This window comes from Notolabrus celidotus, chromosome 18 (genome assembly GCF_009762535.1).
Source record: "Notolabrus celidotus isolate fNotCel1 chromosome 18, fNotCel1.pri, whole genome shotgun sequence".
Taxonomy (NCBI): domain Eukaryota; kingdom Metazoa; phylum Chordata; class Actinopteri; order Labriformes; family Labridae; genus Notolabrus; species Notolabrus celidotus.
The window spans coordinates 17,074,071-17,096,553 of NC_048289.1; the positions used below are offsets into that span (position 1 = coordinate 17,074,071).

The 22,483-nt window shown below is 38.7% G+C and overlaps 1 protein-coding gene across 8 annotated transcripts in view; it reads left to right on the forward strand.

Annotated features, from left to right (window-relative positions):
• LOC117829876 (protocadherin-15-like) overlaps window positions 1-22,483 on the forward strand; it is a 245,906-nt gene that overhangs the window by 216,566 nt on the left and 6,857 nt on the right. For 5 of the 8 annotated variants that reach the window (XM_034707604.1, XM_034707609.1, XM_034707603.1 and 2 more), the window contains 4 exons: window positions 13,429-13,450; window positions 14,085-14,123; window positions 14,356-14,429; window positions 22,195-22,324. In XM_034707604.1, coding sequence (XP_034563495.1) covers window positions 13,429-13,450; window positions 14,085-14,123; window positions 14,356-14,429; window positions 22,195-22,324 — 265 coding nt within the window. The remainder of the gene's footprint in view (window positions 1-13,428; window positions 13,451-14,084; window positions 14,124-14,355; window positions 14,430-22,194; window positions 22,325-22,483) is intronic. The other 3 variants (XM_034707610.1, XM_034707607.1, XM_034707608.1) reach the window with 2 other exon arrangements.

A 22,483-nucleotide genomic window follows, 5' to 3' on the forward strand; every position in this document is an offset into this window, starting at 1 on the left:
CCTCCTCCACCTCCTCCTCTCCCTCCCCATTTGTCCCCATCACTCCTGCGTCCATCCACCTTTGTCCTCCCGTCGCTTTCAGAGGCGCCAGCCCTGCGGCCCGTTTCCCTCCGGCCAACTCCTCCACCCCTCACTGTGGAGCCTGAACCTCCTCGGCGAGAGCTGAAAGGAATCTTAAAAAACATCCAAAACATCGCGGACATTGAGAAATCAGTGGCCAACATGTTCAGCCAGATCGACCAGAAACAAATCCCACTCAAAAAGGTCATGAAGAGCCACGCTTCCATGGACTCTCTTGATTCTCTTGACTCCTTGGATGCATTAGCACCATCAGTGGGAGGAGGGGAGGGAGAAGAGGTTGGCAAAGAAGGAGTTGGAGGAGAAGGAGAGGATGCCTCACTCCAACAGATTCAGCCCAACCCAAAAATGAACTCTATCGTAGAAGAGCTTGAGAAACGATTCCCCTCTCAGTCTACAATGCTATAGCCTTTGCCTTTTTAAATGGAGAGCACACAGAGGGAAATTTCTTGACATCGTTGTGTGTTTGTCGTGAAGCTGTCAAGTGACTGATGCTCAAAATAGCTCAGCGGGATGTTCTGATTTGGTGATTTTTACTATGCTGTGGTTGTGATCTTGCAACAAGACTTCCTGTTTTCTACATAAGAAAAAAGAAAGAGAACTAGGTATAATATAGAGTATAAGTTAGAAGAAATGTTTCTCTTTTCAAAAGGCAGCACTGTTAGAGAACAGAAAAAGAGAAGGGGAGAAAGTGAATCTGCAACAAAAGTCAGGCATGCATCAGCAGGAAATTAAATGCAAATAAACAATATCAAAACAAAGGCTGGACTTGGACTACAGGAAGATCAATATTATTCATACATGATTCAGCTTTTCTAACAATCTGGTCCTTGGTTGCTACCAATTTTTGCTCAGATTTAAGGCTAAAGTTTGGAGTTTACAGATCCAACCCTTGGCCACTCTTAATCCAAATAACCATCCCTATGATTTCAAACAAACTTTATATCCATGATAATAAAGGAGAGGTTCATGCTAGCTAGCATATTACCACTTGGAGAAAACAAAGTTCTATCTCATCTCTGATTTTGAACTCATGTTGTTGCATCTGCCCTGTCATCTTTATATTTTTAAAGGTGACATATCACGCTTTTTTCATCAATATATATTGGTCTAAGAGGTCCCCAAACACTTTGAAATCCGATTTTGGCATGCCTGAAGAACCCTCTTCTTCATTCCTCATCAGAACACTCTGTTTTCTCTCTGGCCACGCCCCCTCAGGAAGTGGATGTGCCTCGGCTCTCCAGCACGTTGATCTAATATTTACATGTTGGCTGAATATACACGGCTGCTCAGAGATCACGTTACTTCAACCCTCTGAATCTGAACCAGAATCTGATCCTGACGGAGAGGCGCCTGTAGCAGGACCTTTCTGAAGGATTGGTCATAGATTTAGTGTTTCTTGTTGTTTTATTTATCAGTATGTAGACGTGTGTCTTGGTACACAGCTACGAACATGTAGCTATGTGGCTGTGCTAACTAGCGCTAGCACTTATCCATGATAAATAAAAATCATCCACTAGATCTTCAAATCTGCAGACGTGGGGAGTAAAACCGACCCTCTACCAGAAAGGCAGCAGGACCTTTTATGAAGGATTGGTCACAGATTTTGTGTTTCTTGTTGTTTTATTTGTCAGTATGTCGATGTGTGTCTTGGTACACAGCTACAGCTACAGCTATGAACATGTAGCTATGTGGCTATGCTAATTAGCGCTAGCACTTATCCATGACAAATAAAAATCATCCACTAGATCTTCAAATCTGCAGACGTGGGGAGTAAAAACGACCTCTGCCAGAAAGGCAGCGGGACCTTTTCTGAAGGATTGGTCACAGATTCTGTGTTTCTTGTTGTTATATTTGTCAGTATGTAGACGTGTGTCTTGCTACACAGCTACAGCTACGACATGTAGCTATGTAGCTATGCTAACTAGCGCTAGCACTTATCCATGATAAATAAAAATCATCCACTAGATCTTCAAATCTGCAGACGTGGGGAGTAAAACCAACCTTTGTGTTTATTAAGACAGCCTACAACTAGCATGCCTCCCTCCTAAGCTCCTTGTTAGCACACATTTGTGCAGGTAATGAAAACGGAGGAGGGGTTTCAGTATTATTTATACAGTCTATGGGCTGAACAGGCTCAGAGCTCTGACTCCGTGACAGACCGGATATTGTTGTTACGTAACAAAAACACGGAAGTCTGAAACAGCTCGTTTCACACACATTTACAGAAAGGTGTAGAAATCAAAACAGGGGCAGAATGGATTTTTTTCATTCTCGGGGGGTTTGTAGACATGCCAGGGACACATATTTCAGGTAAAGAACCATTAAAAAGTCAATTCTGCATGATATGTCACCTTTAAAGTTTAACACATGGTATATAAAAGATCACTGCAGGCAGGGTGTTACTCCATCTGGCAAACACAAAATCATATCCGTAAGTGGATCCATTAGTATTTTCATATCTTGTAGCTGTAGTACCTGGTGCATTTCTCTCCAGGGGGTCTATGCAAAACTCAGTATATACATATTTTTATGGCAGCTTATTTTACTAACTAGCTATGAAATATTATCTTGATTTTTTTTTTAACTTTTATATATTTCTGACTGATTTTTTTTAATTTTTTTTATTCAGTAATGCTAACCATTTTCCATGTGGGGATTGGCTGGGCACCACTTCTGCTTCTGTTTCTGATGCAACCAGCGATTTTGAAATGGTCAAGATTTTTAAAATCCTGTAGTCTAAGTGCAGCCTAAAGGGGTTAAGCTTTTTTTTAATTTATTTTTTTACCCGTGTCCCCATTTTAGGGAACCTTGAAGGAATTCAAAAGCCTGTTTCAATACTCAAGTAATTGTTTGGAGGGCTAACTCATTATCTGCCATTGTTATAGTTTCCCCACTAACAGCTTTGTAGTACTTTCTTTTGTAATTAACAGTGAGGAAAATTGGCTTAAAAAGCTTTAGATGGGAGAAGTACAATCAAAATGATTAGAGTTGTTGGCATAATGTCACTCTGTTAACTTTTACTTTGACTAACATCATTAACAGTTTTCATCCATACAAAGTAATTGAAATCTTGTCAACAACAAATTATAATCAATCAAAGACACATGATTGGTGATGGGCCCACATGCTACTGTGAGAAGCTAATTACGCTCTCTAGATTTAACAATCACAGGACTAGGAAACATGTAATACCTTTCAACTTGACTAATTTGGACTTTTTTCATAGTGCAGAGTTTCCTGTTGAATATCTCTGATTGAACTGGTGACGTGATCACTGTCACTTGTCGATTTCACACTCAATTTCATCCAAAATCACTGATTTGTAGTCATCTTTTCCTGCACTATTACAAAGATAACATCTTGTTCTCTGTGCAATCACAAATCTTTGCATTCTCAAAGTAAGTTCTATTGTTTAGTTAATTCATGTGTTTAACTTTCTGTCAACGATTCATGTAGTTGTTAGTTAATTATCCTTCTTTTTTGGCTCTTTTCCCTCAATTAATTCTTTACTCTTGAATGTTTGTGCACAGTCTTTGTTACCTATCTGTTATTTATCAACTCTATTTTATGTATTCACCTATTTGTATCATTTTCCTTTGTAACTTTTTCTTCTGGACCCATATTGTCTTTACAGATGCAATGTTCTTTCATTGTCGTTTAATGTTTCATGTCATGTGAATATGTGTTCATTCAAGGAGACAAATTTAAAGGTTCCATATAATGAAAACACATGTTTTTCCTTGCCTGTACTTGCTTCAGTCATCCTTCAGCGTAGAATCCAGAGAATGTGGAAGCAAAAGAGCCTCTGCTTGTTTTTTCAGCCCACCTGCTTGGAGAATTGTTTCTTCAAGGTGATTTTAGGTAGCTCTTGTGATGACTCCGTCTCCTTAAGTGATCCAGATTTTCTAATTCTATTGTGGTGTTGCTTTAGTATTGCATCATCAAGATGTCAAAGGTTAGAGCCAGCCTTGCCAAATGCTCTTGTTGGTTGCAAAAACCAAACACAACATTTCTGTTCTAGCACCAGAGGAAACAGTGATTACTGTTTATTGTTAACAACAACCTACCAGCCATTGTTGGTGCCAATTTGTTTGTTTTTGCCAACCATTTTTGCCTAGGACTGATTCAATAAAGAGCACTGTCCCCATAAAGCTACACAAAAAGGCAAGAAGGTAGGAATAATGCTGATGATCAAATTGTAACATAAGTCTAAGAGAAATGCTGTTGTAACCACAACCACAACACTTAACAGTTGCCTCCTCCTGTGTGGGGTCAGATTCTGGATTATATATGTAATGCAATGGCTCAGGTTTTTCTGGAGCGCTCGCCATGTTTATTTTGGTGTTTTTCCACCTCTGCATCCATCAGAACCAGTCTGTACCCTCCCCTCTCAAACACCATTCAGGCAGCTGATCAACACAGCACCTCATTATCATTATATCAACACTCACTCAGATCACTGCATGGATAATGAGGGTAGAAACTGAAAGGCTGCAGATCCTCCACGGTGGCTTAATGTATTATATTTTTGCAGCTGAGATCAATCCTTGCTCAAAAAAAGTAAAAGGATCTGTTATAAACGGGTAAAAAATACCATTATATGGGACCTTTAATATTAGTTAGTCATAGCTAATGTTGTGAATGTCTAAAATATAGTTGTATTTCAGAAATGTGCTAAATCTTTATAAAACATTTCTAGATATTTTTATTGCTTTTGTTATCCAAGGTTTCCTTTGTTAATATCATTGTGGGAATATTTTGGCTCAAGTAAGTAGAAAAGTACAAAATGGCTTTCTTCTGAAAAAATATGTGGTGCTAACTTGAAGTTCTCAAGCTGATTGTTATCACACACCAGGTAAAAGCAATTCAAAAACGTTCAGCATACCTGTGTTGCTTGAGTGCTGGTACAGAACAATTTAGAACTTCTCTTCACATTTCTACTTATAGCTATTATAGAAACTAACCCTGAACTAAATATTATTTATGTCTTGTGTAATATTAGCAATAGCACTCAATCCTAATGGAGGCTGAAACCCAAATCATGTTCATTTGTCCTGCATCATAACTGAACTTTTCCCCCTCTAAAAAAGCCTAAGGGAGGAACCGGATTGAAACAGCAATGCTGTGGGCATAAATGCAAAGTAGAGCATCTCCTGACTGACAATGATGGAATTGTTGCTGTGTTTTCTCTTGATGAAAATTATGCAGAGGGAGTCATATACACAGCCTCCTACATTTTGTGCATATTAATGTAGAAATATATTATTTCACTCACCCCAGATAAAGACCCTGTCTGTTATGAAGGTCACATGGCCACATCAGGTCACAATGAACAATTCGGTGGATTTACACCTTTGAAAGGGCTCCACTGTTTTTCCATTCAAGGAAGTTCACTCTTAAAGAATGTCTACTTTGAAATCATATTTGAAGAAGCAAAGTAATATTGGTGTACTCTGGAGAAGCTTCCCATCACCAGCTGTTTGTTTCCACCACGTCTTATTTAACCTAAGGCTTACCGTTTGCAAAATTGTATCTGGGGTCGTTGGTTAGAGGTCTGAACATTTTTCACCACATGTTTTCCAGCATAATTTAGAAACCAGAAATGACCCACAAATAAACATACTAATGTTGTAGTTCAGGTTACACTTTGGGGCTGTGCTTCTTCCTCCTTTTGCTCCAAATCTAATCACAAATGCACATATGAGTCACTTTTATGTCTGTTGAATTCTGTCTCCTTTCCTTTCACAAACTTTTGTCCCTAATTTTACACAATATGACTTGAAAATCTCTTTACTTTGGGCAACAAAGACCAATTTCCTACTACTTGAGAATAACAAATTGATTTCTACAAGGATTGTCATCTTTCATAGCTTGTAGACTGTGTCTTTCTTTGATAAAATAGCTGTGGCTCTTATAAAGCAAAAGTATTGACATGGCTGTACAGTCAACCCGAAGAAGCCTTTCAGTCTAGCCTCTAAAGCTCTGACATTACCTCACGTGTTAAGATAAATGCGTCACAATTTTTCTCATTGTGATGTGGACCAAAGCCTGTGGATTTTGGTCTGTGCATGACTGATAGTATCCCTGATGATCATATCTGTGCAAGTGGATCAAATCCTGATGTATTAATAAACCCTGATGGTCATATCTGAGGTGATGAAGTTATGTTTTAAGAGGATTATAGTGTCAGATATTGAGCAAACACATACCTTGACGGATCTTTTCTCAGGGAAATCTATAAAGCTGTTACAGTAGGGCAGAATGAGCCAATATGAGGAATAAGCCATTGGAATTCAAGACATTGTGCATTGGTAATTTCCCCGAAATCACACTTCAGGTAGGAAACCTTAAAGGATATTCTAACTTTGTACTGGTCAGAGTTAACGGTAGCTTTTTTACGTCGGCGAGTTTGGCTGGTGATATTCCAGAATTCCGGCCATATAGAACAACTGTCGGACATCCACTCTGAAAGCCCTATCTGCTTAATAACTTACATTTACCAGCAATAAAACACTGAAAACACTGAAACGGTAACCCAGTAATCAATTAACAAACAATATGATCAAGCACCGGGGGGACGGCGCGCGATGCCAACCTGCTGCATTGAGAAAGGGAGGGATAGAGACTGTATTGTATGGAGCTATGGTTGCACAAATTTTCATGCGTCCGTCATCAGTGGAGAAGCATTTCCCTGATGTTTTTGAGCATTCAGGTCCGACTGTTTTCTCCGTGCTGCTGTCAATCAGTAAACGTGATGTGTGGCATTTGGGTGACCCAAAAAATCAGCTGATTTCACTGCGCGGGTCATGAACGAATGTTGGTATGTAAAAGTGTAGACTCTAAATAGAAGACTAGTCCAGTTTTTCACATGCAGTTCAGAGGGAAAACTCCCCAGCTTAAATTATGAGCAATATTGTTATTATATTTGGCATTTTTAACCGACAGATATTTTGGCCGATGATATCTCTGTATGCCGGACAACTGCACGTGAAACCAGCCAATAGCCGGTAAATACTGGCTAATGCAAACCCTGGTACTGGTATGTTCCAGGCTTGAAATTAATATAAAAACACATAATCTGGCAAATAGTTATGATCTGTGGTTTGAATGATCAGCAGCAGAAATTACAATGGATGGTAAAAATCTTAAAAAAACTTCTAGCTATACTTCAAGGTGAAACAGCATGTTTCATTATCCGCACCAACAGCTTGCTCACAATAAAATTTGCAAACGTTACAGAGACATTAAGCCAACACAGTTAACATTCACCCAATCCCTTGCTAACATGACACTGTCTAGTTTGCCTTACAGTTACCAATGAGAGGAGTAAATATGTTTACGTCAAGATTAACAAATTTGCATTATCTAGCTAATATTTTAGCTAGTACAAATATTAGAAACTTAGTTTTAATGGAGAGATTATTATTTTAAACACAGTCAACAATAGTATTTAGTGAACTCCTTGTTAACATTAGCTTTATCTAGCTAAAATCACAGTTCTTGGTAAGAGGAATACAATTGTTTGTTGTCAAAATAAACTTGTTCAACTGAGGCTGATTCAGCAAACTTTGTACCTGACATTACTGTTACTCCTAAAGATAGTTAAAATCAAAGCTAGCAGTACTTGAACCGAGAAACATTACTATTTGCTAGCTATATAATGGTTAGCTTGCTATACACCTTTCATATAGTATCATGTAACACAAAATAATGTTGTAAATGAGGAAGTGGTTAAATGCTAGCATTAGCTGTTGAGCAGTACCAACAGGTTGACTCATCAAATTCATTTTTTAGCCTGTAGTGGCCTGAAGCCCTTCCAGTTGTCTTTTTCATCAGCCTTTTAAGTTTCTAAACAATCAATAAGCTTTATACTAAAGATCATTTGTTCAATTCCTGATATGTCAACCTGAAACAGGGCAGTCCAAATTATTACAGCACTGAGCTTTGACTTATCAGAGTAATTCATAAAGTAGGCTACAATACAACTTTTTCGTCCCTGTTTTAATTGATTAACCAGACAATCACATATATACTTGAAAATTTGGCTCCGCAGCAATGAGAACATGTGCACTTAGACACACACACTGTATTAACAGGTTGCAGGCAGGGCTGTTGTTTCAGCTGACTGGGTTGGAAATGTTTTATGTTAAGATTAGCTTCAACCTCAGTGTGCTGCATGTCATTGCACACACACGTAACTCGCTCTGTGTATCTTCATTTCCTCAGACAGATTCCTCTCTCTGTTTTGTGTGCTTTGCACAGAGAACAGACTTCTTTTGACATCCTGTTTTGTTTTTTACATTCAGTCGAGCAAAGCTGTATTTAATGGAAACTGAGAAGAGACTCAAGGTTGCAAGACATAGTGAGAGAGCGTTGGTTGCTAATTGTAAGTCAAAGGTTTGATCTTTGCTACAGGGAAGATTGTCATGGAAAATGTGGTTGTTGAAGCAGATATGCAACATGGGATGCTGCAGAAAATGATATGATGCATTAATATTCTATGGTGAACAATGATTACTTGAACAGGTTAAAAAAAAAGGTCTGGGTGACCCATTATATCATGCTATAACATTTTTCAAACCTTTCTCACAACTTGTGTCTTTTTTTGGCAGTAGTTTGTCCTGCATCTCTTGTTATTCTAACGAGGTATAAGTAAGGGATAATGTATGGTTAGCAGGTACTTATGGGAAATAGAATCCAACAGGGTTAGACAAGACCCCGACATAAAGTACTTATTACCTGACTACTAAGTTAAGATACAAACACGTTTGCAAAATGAATTGTCAAAAGATAATTTTATTAATCTAAAAAGATTTTAGTTTATAGTTTTAAAAAAATAGTCCCAGTGATTCCACGACAGTTTAGCGTTCAATGGCGATGGATTCTTATCTGCCTGTTGTGGTCGATTTAACATTAAACTGTCATCTTTCAGCTCCCTTCTTCTTTGAGCTCTGTGGTTGAGACATCGGCAACTCAAAATTGCTCTCATGGACTCCGCTGCCGTTACTAATATTGATGGACAGGATCCAATCTGAATATTTCTAAAGCCTGCCGAATTAGCATGCTAACCAAAACTAACTTTTAGCCACATTGTTTTGATGTGAATGATAACTAATGGTTTTACCTAACCTTACGGTCTATGGTATCAACAGCAGACGCAATATATGCTGGAACTCTTTTCTGTGATTGATTTGGCATGAAATGTGATCCCTTTGGTTCTGGCGTTGCTCATGTTTGTGAAAGTTAATCACCGTTGTCAAGGGGTTTTGACCAATCAGAATCAAGCATCTTACAAAACTGGAAGATCAATGAGAAAGCTGGGTAATAACATTGTTTAGTGTTACAAAGTAATGTTATAGCACATAAAGTCAAGTTAACATCAACTTGTTCATGTATACGGGCTGCCATAAGTTTACCTTCTGTACAAATGTATGGATTTGTATGGAATGGATCGTCATAAAAAAAGTTTGCCAATGTTTATTTTTCTCTTTGGGAAGAATTGTAAACCTTCATAATACCTCACTTATCATATAAGCACAAACTATAATTTCCTTCATCCTTAGTTGTATTTTATGTACAGTGCCATTTTAAAAGTAGAAGCTTCAGTGCTAATGCTCAATGGGTTTTTTCCAAGGTTGGAGGGCAGATGAAATATCTTAAAAATGAAACAAAAGCTAAGAGTTTGGTTGTGACAAGATGTACAACTGTTCAGTGTGGGTTAAGCAAAGGAATTTGAACCTTAGAAATACCCGAAAATTCACATTATAGTGCTGTGTGAATACAAAGCTGTTTGAAGCTTTATAGATCTATGGCTATTTGTCTGCATGGTCCTGCTCCCTCTTCACATTTAAGATACAAAGAAGCACCTTCTCACTGATGCCTTACCTTCCTTCAAACGGGTTTATTCTAGAAATGTGAAGAGACGTTCCTTTTGAAGTAATTTTCTGCATGTCATTCAGTCACGATGAGAGAATGCACCGAAAAGAAATGAAAGAGAGAGGGTTGAGGAGTTGGAACAGGCTGAAAGCGGCAGAGAGAGTGAAACAAGTTGGAGAAAAAAGGGGGCAAAGGAAGTTACAAATGAGTGCAAAGCGCGAGGGAGCTACAGTAGAGAGGAGGGGGAGACAAAATGTTGAAAAGAAAATAGAAAAGAGACAAGAAGAATCTGTTATATTCCTGAGTCTGTCCTTTAAGGGCTAATAATATTTCTCTCCTCCTGTCTTTCGGTTTCTCACACACTGCAGAACAGGCTGGAAGGACTCAAAGAGCTAGACTCAATCATGTCAGAAAGTGTGTATTTTTTCTGCCTGTGTGTGTGTGAGGGAGATCAGATATCCGTCTGTGTGTGTTTTGTGTCTAGAAGACCTAATAATGTGTCTGTCAGAGCCACAAGGACACCAAGATAGAATTATACTACACACACAAACACGGTTCAAACAACACGCAATGCCTGGCACACACTTCTGAATAGAGTGTGCACACATTCACACTCTCACACACAAGCACACAGAGCTGTGCCGTTTGACTCTAACCTGTAGATCACTCCAGAAACAACCTTTTCATCCCTGTATTCATCCATCTGGCCCTCCATTCATTGGCCTTTCTTTTCATCCTCTTATACGTCCTTCAAAACATCCACCCATTCTTTTTCCATTGCTTTTTTTAAACCAGATAATCTATTGAATTAAGTGCTGCCCTGCCTCGTCGAGTGTTTGTCTGTACGTGTTGAAAAAGCAGCTATGGCTCATTTGAATGTATTTAATGAAATGCATATGGGGCTGAAAATAGAGCGCCTGTTTGTACTCGTATAGCACAAAGGAGAATGTGATGTGTCCTCTTGAAGTCACCCTTTGCTGTTCTGTAATGCATCTTCATTTGTCCAGCTCATTGTCTGTTTTTTCACACGACTATACATTCTATCTACAACACATGAACAGAGAGGTTTTTGGCTCTTTTCTCTCTAGTTTTTTCCTTTACACCTCTTGTAAAATCCCAGCATTGTTTGTTCATTCATGTTTTGACGTCTCTGTCTAACTGCATCTTGCCGTCTCTCAGTTCTTGTTTCTCCCTTTGTCTTTCTTTGTGTAATGGTTTTTCTCAGAACAGTACGTCTCTCATTTCACAGTACCGTAAACATTACACCAAGCTTATTTGTTCTCAACTATCCTGCTGGGTGGACAAAATCTGAAATGCAGTGAAAAGAACATTGAGTATAAATGGTTTATTTATCCAAAGTGCATTAATTTCAGGCTTGAAGATCAGATCTTAAAAGAATTGTTTTAACTTTGGGGAAATCACTCTGTGCCTTTCTTGATGAGATTTAAATTAGTTTGGAGCCACTGCACAGCAATTGTGGATGTCTGTAGAGTGCCAGCAAGTAATTAGCCTAGCTTAGCATAAAGTGCACAAGCAACTGATTGGGGATGTTGGCTAGCTGTTTGCTGGCTGCCTCCAAGAATCCAAGCTGTTGTTTTCAGTTGAAGGTATTTATGGATATATCAAAACATATATCAAAACATGTAATTACGCTAATTTAGGAAGAGTCTAATTTTGTTCGTTTGTGTTCTTCTTCAGATGTTTGAATTTCTGTCTTAACTAGTTTAAAACAAATGATACCACTGTGCCTTGGAACACTAGTGTGCTGTGACAGATTGTCAGGTGTGCCGTGGCACATTTTCCAATTTCACTTAATTAGTCCCAAAAAAAATATTCATATAATGCAAATTATTTGCCATGTGGTGCGTCTGTGCCTGCAATGTAGTGACTGGCTGAGTAATTCAGTACTGGTCCATGTACTGACCTGGGCTACCCACCCACTGGGCTGCAATATAACGAACTAATGACCTTGTTAATTTAAGAAAATAGAATTAATGATGTGCGTGAGAGGTGTATGTAACAAGACGTAGGCTTACAACAGCCATGGGTAAATATTCAAAAATGAAAAATAAATATTCCAAACTGGGCCCTGGACTAAATTCTAACCTCGATGAAGAGCGTTACATAGGTGGTGGAAATTTTATGAGAAAACTATGAGAATACTACCTGCAAAAGCCATTGTTAATTAGATGCTTTGATAAATAGATTCATAAATTGAGAGACTAAATGTGTCATTTTGTAACACTTTTGGTTGGTGGTGTGACTCAGGCATTTTTTGATGTAAGAAATGTGCCTTGGCTAAAAAAAGGTTGAAAAACACTGCACTACTGCTATATTATGAATTAATTTCCCTACTATTCTTAAAGCATTACAGACTCCTCTGACATAGGACTTAATCAATAAAATATTGGCATGGCTAATCAAGCATAGGTATAATTATAGTGGTAATCCAATGATGTCAATGATTACATCTCAAATAAAACCTACCTAACCTTTAAGTGTTGTTAATTATACTTAACACAACACACAATACATTTTAAAGCTCCTGCAAGAGACTCAGGTTGTGTCGATATTTCACCCATTCAAGACCAAAATGTCCCTCTCTGAGCCATGGGAGAGGTTAACAAAGAGACTGAACCATTTAAATGGAAGTAGTTTGTAATAAGACTCCTGCTAAGACACCACAGAGGGTTGATTCGAGTGGATTGATGAGGACAGGTTTTACAACTCTTCCATTGCGACCAGATGGTCAATGACTCACCAGACAGATTGATAGGTTTGCTGAGAGCTTTACTTGAGCTGATGTTTATTGAATTCAGAATCAGAACTTATGTTCAACGGTGTGTTTACATTCATAGATTTCATCATTCATACACGTGTTGTATGTATCATACTCAGTCTCTGTGATAATTAGCCCTGATGTCCTGAATAATACATCCCATCTTTTATAACAGTCACAAATGGCACATTCATTGATATATGATGGTGTCACTGTTGTAGCCAATAAATGGGATGAGCTCATTTGAGACATAAATCATATGATAGTATTATTAATGTGTATGTTTATGACAGTATAATCAGAATATTTACATCAGCAGCAAATGAAAGTGCAGGAATGGTAAAACGCACTTCTTTTTTCAGTTCTCAGTTTCTTCCAAACACTTCTTCTCTCTCCTTTTCTCTCAATTTAAACCAAAGTACACTCTCCCGTACATGCACTCGCTCACATCTCATCTGCTCAATTTCTTCTTGGAAACTAGGTTAAATTTGTCAAATTAAATACATTTCCAGCGGCCACTTCCATCTGCGTCTTGATTTAAACATCCCATTTCCTCCGCAGTAATAAAAAAACACAGCAAAGTGCTGACACTCATTACAGACACAGCTACATCAGGAGGATTATGTTCAATGTCAGGTTTTCTCTATCAAGTTGGTTAGTTGCTCTCTGTGTTTCTGTCTTTGATCTTCCAGGCGGGGATATGGACAACATGAGGTAGGTGTCTTTTGCTGTGTGCACGCCATGTACTCAATCGCATGTGTGTTATTTACTTTTCCTCTTTCTTTCTGATGTTTCGTCCGTTTTTAACTGTTTTCTGCTCTTTTACTTCATTTCATTCCATCAAGATGGAGTTGCATGATATCACTTTTTAATAACATTGAGGGTGCATATTTAAATGTAAAATACAACCACTTAATGAGAATCGGTCTTCTGAAAATCAAAGGGTTTTTGGAAATGCAGAATAATGTTAATCTTTGTAATCCTTTTTTAATGTCCAAAATAAGCCATGAGGGACTACACATGCTATCAGATGCTCATGGTCATAGTGTAACCCAGTAATCATGGTATATAAGTATTAATAATGTGTGTGTATCATGTATACAGCGGATCTATGTTATTAACTTGTTAATATTTCACTGTAAAGTGAAATCAAAGTTCAAAAAACGCATGTCTGGTACAGAATAGGGTATCGACAACACCAAGTGAAAACTGTTACAAGCAAATTCTAATGATCTTAAAAGAGGAGTGTTGATTTTACCTTTTCAAAATCGGTATGTTTGAGTGCAGACCTCCTACAGTACCGTCTTCATTTCTCTTGTCACTCGCTGTTTTTCTTTCCCTCTGTTAGACACAACAACTTCTCCGACCCTCTCTGCTCAGACCTGAGGTACTCTGTCTCTTTCTGAAAACCTCTTTACCTCCTGAGTGTCTTTCTGTTCGAGTGTACGTGTGAAGTCAATGCAATCAAAGATGAATTACCACAACTTCTCATGAGGAATGTGTTTTGATAGGTGGTTTTGTTCTCATGGATTAATTTGGATGTACTTCTGCTTGCTTGTTTGTTTCTGTGCATTCTGTATGCGTGGAAAGTTGCTAATAATGGTTTCTGAATCTCACAGGAGTTATCAATGGAGTCTGGCATCGACCCCGGCCAGGACTACTACACACAAGATTATTACAACTATGATCACGGGTATGCTTGGGTATTCTTCACCTCCTACACATGGGCTTTCATATTTATAGATGATCTTTTCTGATCTGTTATCTTAACATTGGCTAACTGTATTTTTATCTGGTGCTACTTTAATGTCCATTTCTTAAACTTTTGAAGCAAGAGGAAATTAATTTCATGTTAGATCATTTTAAAAAGGACTTCAACTTTGACAAAAACACCCCTCATAATATTAATTACAACGGTTTGAATCTTATCAAATGACAAAAATGGTCAGATAGAACCTTAAAATTTCAGAGAGTTTCTGGGCCATTGCAATATTTGGTCATGTTACTCATTCTATAGACTGTACAAAAAACATGGATTAACAGATGGGACATGGGTCAAACTAGAAAATTAAAATGCAATCAATCAATCTTTATTTGTATAGCGCCAAATCACAACAAACGTTATCTCAAGGCGCTTTTACAAACATAGGAGGTCTAGACCACACTATGTCAAATTATGAACAGAGACCCAACACCAAGACAGGGTAAGACTCAGTCTTACCCCACCTTAATCCATCAAGAGCATTGCACATTGCAGTATGTAGCTAGTTACAGTGGCGAGGAAAACTTCCTCTTAACAGGTAGAAACCTCAGGCAGAACCAGACTCATGTTAGACAGACATCATGCCTCGACCTAGTTGGATCTCGAAAGAAGGATAGAGGAGAATAAGAGAGAGAGGTGATAGTGATGAGACGAGTAGTAGAAGCTGTTGCCGCTGGAGTTTAGCACGTCCGTATCAGCTGGAGTCTAGAACGTCCGCAGCAGGAGGACGTCTACGGCAGCTCAGAGGGACCTATGAGACAGTGGAGCTCAGGGACTCCAGAAAGGTCTATTGTTAGTAACTTTAATGGGACAGGCAGAGTTAAAGTAAGTGATGGGGGGTTGGGGTAAGGGATTTTCTCTCAAACATGCTTTCGGTCATGACAGTTACTTCTCATCATTCTGATTTATGTGCAAGTGTTCTTTCTTGGAGAACTTTAGTTTTTATTAGTTATTTGATATTTAAAAAAAAGAGTATACTGTATGTTATGACATGAGTGACAGCTTTGTTTACAAAAACGGCTCCTGCAGTGTTCTTTACCAGGTTAGCAGAGTAGAGGAGGAAGTGCTAGAAAAAACATCAGAACACTTGAAGTCATTGAAGTTTCCATGTCTGTGAGTGTCTGCTTCAATCCGACACTGGAATCAGTGGACGGTGCTGACCTGAGGGATCAGTAAGCTAAATGTATGTTTTAGTTAGAAGAAGAAGGAGTGTGACGTCAGTCCCGCTCCACTAACCAGATCACATTTGCACATGCTTTTGTTCCAAACCACATCACCAGTGCAGTATGTCAGCGCCTCTCAAGGCAGCATTTTGGCTTCATTTTTTTTTTTTACAATAGGAGTAGATGGAGGCACATCATCTATATTAGTTTACTGTCAATAGACAAGACACAAATGGACAAATAAGATGTTTTCAGTAATAATACAATAATGACTAATTTTGACATCTTAGAACTTAAAGGTATAATACTGTGGAAAGATCAACTATAATCCATCATTATAATCAGGTTACTACCCCATAATAATCATATTTTAATGTGTCATTGAAGGTTTTTTCGGTTTTAGGTTACAATATAATTACAAGTAGAGGTAGATTATTTTCTACTCAAGTTTCCTGCACAAACAGGCGCCCATTCAGCCCACATTGACTCATAAAACAGACAAGAGCAACAAAAGAATAATAGCAACCAAACAATTACATCTCAATACATGCCGAACAATGTCAAAATAAGTACAAACACAATCCCTCACCTAAGCTGCAGATACTGCCTTTAACACAGCAGGCATAAAGCTTCCTCCTACGTTGTCGGTAGGCGTTAAGCACAAACTGAGTTTGCTGAAACACTTGGTAGGTAAAAAGGTACTGATGTTTACATTTGTTAGGCATAGAGAACAGACCCAGACATTCTGTAGACAGTATTCAGAAAATCCTGTTTCATTTTGAACCTCACCCATATAACTGGTTACTGTGTGACCAAAAGTTTTGTCTTGTCAGCATTTTAAAAAGTTTTCCCATTACTACTCTTTGTTCTTGGTCCCTTTTTAACCAGTAACATAAAATTCAGTCTATAATTCCCCAATGTTGAGACCTGGCTATAAGCTGATTGTTATTTTGGTAATTGTATTGCACACTAGGACACTTAAACGGGACTTCCAGGCCTGTATGGGTTTTATAATAAACTCAATTACTGGAGATATAGAAACAGAAGCACACCTCTGCACATTGCTGGACGTCTCAGTCTACTCAATGACTCAACTCTTTTTCTCACTCATAAACTGTCCACTTTCCTTCTGACTCACTTTGAAAATATGCTGCACCCTCACATAGTTAATATTAGCATGCTGCAGCTGGTGACACAACTGTTTCTCTAACTAGCAAAACATGCACTTTGAGGTGTACTTTTTTTATACTTCATTTTAAATAACTTATTTGGTCTCTCATATTCATCACATGCATCTTTCATGTCACCAATTCATTTTTTCATCACTTTTGCTTAGCTTTAAATACACAAACACAAGCACGTCAGCTTAATGTTGCTACATATGACTGAGCATCTTTGTCAACTGAAGGATGTGTACCCATACATCCCTGAGAGATAATAGATGGCATAGGTGCAAAAAAGAAAAACATGTCAATTTATATGCTCAACAGCATCTAATGGGCCTACAATGGCATGATGTCTTAAAATGATATCCACTACTCGGCTCCATTTGACCTAAAATGCTATCCATCTATCATTTTAGTGCTGTGGTTGTGGATGAAAAATTCAGTGCAGTATTGGGTTTGTATCACTTACCAAATGCTACATACAGTAGGAGAAATGATGATGGGGGTCATTGCTATGATGTTCCATTTCAGACCTTCAACCTCTTGCAGTGACCGACAGGGTTCAACAATGTCACAAGTGAAACATATTTCCTCTCACACGGGTTGGAAGTTCACTCCAAGCTGAGCCTCTTGTCAGGGAAATAACAGCTGCTTTAAATCAATTGAACCACGTCAATCACTCAGTGTGGTGGCTACTGTGTGATGTCGACACCACTGACCCGCCTCCCTACTATGGTTTATTTGTTACTGAATGACAGGATGTCAAAACAGAGGGAGAAAGATCTCACAGGGATATTGTTCCAAGTGTGTGTGCCACTCTGTGGATATAGGATGTCGTAAAAGCAAGGAAAACTGTGAAAGATTGGAAATATATTGAACACACATACAGATCCATTACATCAAAGCATCCATGAGCAAGACCTTTGAAGACTTATTGCATCTCTCCGAATTGTGTGTGTGTGTGTGTGTGTGTGTGTGTGTGTGTGTGTGTGTGTGTGTGTGTGTGTGTGTGTGTGTGTGTGTGTGTGTGTGTGTGTGTGTGTGTGTCTGTGTGTGTGTGTCTGTGTGTGTGTGTGTGTGTGTGTGTGTATGTTTTATTTTGCATCCAGCCTGCCATCTGTGATGCATTGTGTAATTTTTATAATTTTAGCTGCAGACTCCCGGGAACTTGATTTTATACGCCCACCCACACTCACACATAAATACACAGTAGCAGACACACACACATAAATTCTCTCGTGGCAAACACATTCATTCACTCGCTCATACATTCCCTTGCTTGCTCATTCTTTCTTTCACACATGCACATGCACACACACACACACACACACACACACACACACACACACACACACACACACACACACACAGCAAATTCTCCCTGCCTTGCATTGCGATACTGTAGCAGCTAATCAGGCAGCCAGCCGTGGAAGCAGACAATGGGCCAGATGCTGTTGGCTTCAAGCAACATCAACAAATTCATGTCTGACTCGTATGCACACGAGGCCAGGAAACCAGACTTTGTGACCTGGTGGGAATCAGATGTAATCACTTTATTTGTCACAGTTGTAAATAAAAGATGCAGGATTTTTTCTGAGACACATCCCCAACAAATACTAAAACTGCCTCTCAGGAAATAAATACAAAGCATCAAAGTTCTGGGAGTTTTAATGATTGATAGACAACAGCTGGTCCAGCATTTACGTCTGTAATCCACTTAAAAAGACAGATAACTACCTTTTGACCTTTTCTTTCATCTGTCTTCAATAGATGAGATCAAAAATGGGATTCTCTCTGCGTGTTGGGAATGTAGCCATATGCCTTTGGCACAGTTCTGATTGGATTTGTACAGATGTAGAAAATAACTTCCACCATTTGTTGCACAGGTCTGATGTTTTGATGCTGTCAGGAAAAAAACACAAAAACTGCAAAACAAGCCAAATTCACTTTGCCCTCTAGTCAAGAAGGGAAAAAAATGCAACAGTGGAATAAGGGATTAAATCTTGTGCTCCAAAATAGGTTTTGGCGTGGGTGATGAGCAGTGTGACAGTCGGGAAGCTGATAGGTGCTGAGTTAGGGCACCCACATGAAATATGTAGGACAAAAAGAGTGAGATCTGGCATTATTGATGCAATGAAGGTGCAGTTTTTTTTATTGTAAACTATATTTAGACAAAAGTGAGAACAAAAAGAGAAGTTAAGAATTGTACATGTTCTGCTTATGAAGACATTTTACAAATATAGACATAACATTTAATTAATGGTACAGCATTTTTGGAAATATGCCCTGTTAGCTTTATTGTAGAAAGTAAGTATTGATCCCACCTTTGGGTCTGTATGTTAATGTGCCAAGTATTTCACCTATGTCTTCTACACACCAGTGTTTCACACACAATGAAAAACATTGTTTTGAAGGTATTTTTAATGTTAATGTATTTCATTTTCAAGTTAATAAAGCATTGATGGCTTATTTTGCAAGACAGTTGACTAATCTTGTGCCAAGTTCTCAAATTCTCTATCCCTCCAACCTTTTCTGTAGGCTAACACCAAAAGCTAGCAGCTAGCTAGCAGTTATGGGTAGTCACTGTGTTTTTGTTCGAATGTTCCTAAATTAAGTGCTGCTGTTTGCTTGTCAATATCTGCCCAAAGTCCCTCCCTTAAAACATTTTAATAATCCTAATAGATAAAACACTTTGCTGGTTGTTTTGCAGTGACTTTTAATATTAAGCTACATCAAATTAACTTAGTCTAACACAATACTGGAAAGAGAGAAAAAAAACTAGCTTTGGTAAGTCCTAAAGAAATGTCTGCCTATCACCTCTTAAGCTTAGTTTTAATTCATATAGTTGTTTTAATTGGTAGGCAGTAGCAGTAGTAAGTATATTAGTGTGAGTTGTTATAAGATTGTTCCTGTACTGTCCCTGTCCAAGATATGAGCTAACAGTCTCCTAAGTCTAGCTTCATTTACCATAACATTCAAGGTTTGTGATGCACTTTAATACCTTTTTTTCCAACTAAACACTGGGCTGTATCCTATATGCCAGTGGGACCAATACACTAGTATACAATTCACAGAGGAGTATTTATATAGTGGTATTATATTATACCTAGAAGACAGGCATACAACAGCTAGATCTCTATAACTGATGTGCCGTCTTGACTGTCATCATCCACTGCATCGTACTTTGTGTATTGCAAGGGACAGTTCCCCTGCGAAAAGCATGCTGGGAAACATAGCAGCCAGCCTGGCGGCACCATTTTTTAACTACGTTGACCCCTGAGGTAAGGGATAATGTGTAGTTAGCCAGTGGTTATGTGGAATAGAATCCCAACAGGGTGAGACAAGACCCAAATGTGAAGTGGGCAATAAGTCATAATAATGCATGTAAAGAAAACAGTGGTATACTCTTAAGTAAAACAACTTTGAGGTGTGCTAGTTTGATTGAAAAGACTCCTTATTATTCAGACAATAGGTGAATAGTGGAGGGGGTTGGCAAATCTAGGAAAAAATTTTCCTGGTGGTGGGTTTGTACCTCACAACTATCAACTCTACCATATAGGCTAAGCTCAACTCAGTGGCTTCCAAAGTAGTAAAAAACCACAAGGCCAAAACAGCTTGTACTAGAAAGAATAACACAGCTGCACAGAAACTGCACATTGTGGACTTTGCTGAACACAATGACAGTTTGGAGGTTTGTGTCAGTTCTTTCATTCAGCTCTTGGCCAAAAGGCAAATAAATGTATCCCCTAAATAGCTGACTGTTCCTTTAAATATGTTTTCCTATTGAGGGGATGAATGTCTTCATACAAGTTGCACAAGTTGACTTGTATTCCAGAGACATCATGTAGTACGAAGCTGAGGGATTTGAGAGAGACAGATTTATAAAAGAAATAACCTGAATTTGTCAAAACTCAGGTCAAAGGTGTGATATATGTCCTTGTAAAATATAATAAAATACACTACCAGTCCTTTTTGTAATTTGCAGGCTTACTTCTTCTATGTTAACTTGATCAGATGTGCAGAGACTTATAATTAAACATTTATTTGGAGATCCACTTGAAACAAGCTATTGGATTAATTTGATCCAATTGGGGCCCAAATAACCACCTAGAGCTATTAAAACCAAAAGAAACACACTGCCTGACTGTAATGTCAGGTACTTCTGATATTTTTGCACAGCATTCACTGATTCTCCGTTTATTACTGCCCCCCAGTGGTGACACAGAGAGGGGGAGGATTGTAAAGAAAGAGGGTAATAGTGGTGTGAAGAGTATAGGAGAAAAGGGAGGAAGGATTACCTAGAAAGAAAAATGCAAGTGAGGGGTTACTGTAGCCTTTAAATAATTTGATATGTGTGCACTTGAGTTTGAGTGTGCGGGGTTAATGACTGTGAAATCCCATAAGCAGGTTTTAGAGGAAGGTTAAGACTCATTACATTAAGTTGCAGAGGCCGTGCTCTGAGGATTATAACAGTGTGACATTTATGACTGACTTGGTCTTTCTGCTTTGACCCTGCAATTCTTCACTTGAGCTTCTTCCCTTTTCCTTTTCATCCTTTCTATTTCCTCATCTCTCACCCTAACACTCAGTCATCCACCTGCCCCTTCCATTTGTTTATTACTTGGCTACTTAGTGTAATAGGAGGGCAACTTCTCCCTGCGGTTGTGTGATTGTAAGCAGAGTAATTACATAAGGCAACTTTTTTTTATTAAACTCTGTAAACCAGCCAGAGGACTTCCAGCAGATTTGTTACTTTAATCACACTGGGACATATTGTTTGCAGGGCAGCATTTGAAAAGATGTGTTTTTGACCCACTGGCTCCCTGAGTCGCTTGCTGCAGGGCACAGAGCCCAAGCAGTGATACACAACACAGTTTTTTTTTGGCTGGTGGAGCCAGGCAGCGCTCCCGGCAACAGGCAACAAAGAGAGACAAAAGAGAGGGAAATCGATTGCTGTGTTTTCTGCTTACAGAGTGTCTCCTGGCAACAAAATGCGTCTTTTGTGATTAAGGCAGCTCTGCTTAGTCGAGTCATTAGACACTGCTTATCTTTGGAGAGAACCACAGTGTTGCACTGTGTGTTAGTACTTTAAGTGGCTATGGATTAGCATAAGCAAAGTGCAACAGTTGTGTTGGTATGGAATCTGTCTCCACTTCTGATTGGTTGAAGCCAAGTTCCAAAAGTATTGCTTCTATTTTTTTTTGTCAAACATAGAAATGACTTCTGCAAACAACCTTAAAACTCCACGGCAGTCAAAGTGAGGATTTTCTATTTCAGCTCTGCTGCTTTTTTGTTGATTCTTATCTGCAGTGCTTTTTCCCCCTCCACCCTCCACCCTCCCCCCTCCCTCGCTCTGTCTTTGTCCAGGTATGACCTTCCTCAGTACGGCAGTCGCAGGAAGCTGATCTCCCCCTCCGGCCTCTATGATGAATATGGAGAAGTTGTTGTTGATGACGACGGCAGCTATTACTACAGCCCGCAGGAGTCTGACGGAGAGGTAAACACAGAAAACTGATGTGGAGAATGAAATGAATACCTCAAATATTCACGCACACACAGGCCAGTACTGGCATGATGTGATGAAGAATTGAACTTATTGATTAATATAATATATACAAGTCTCTCTGGTAGATTTTTTGCAGCTTTCTAAAAAGCT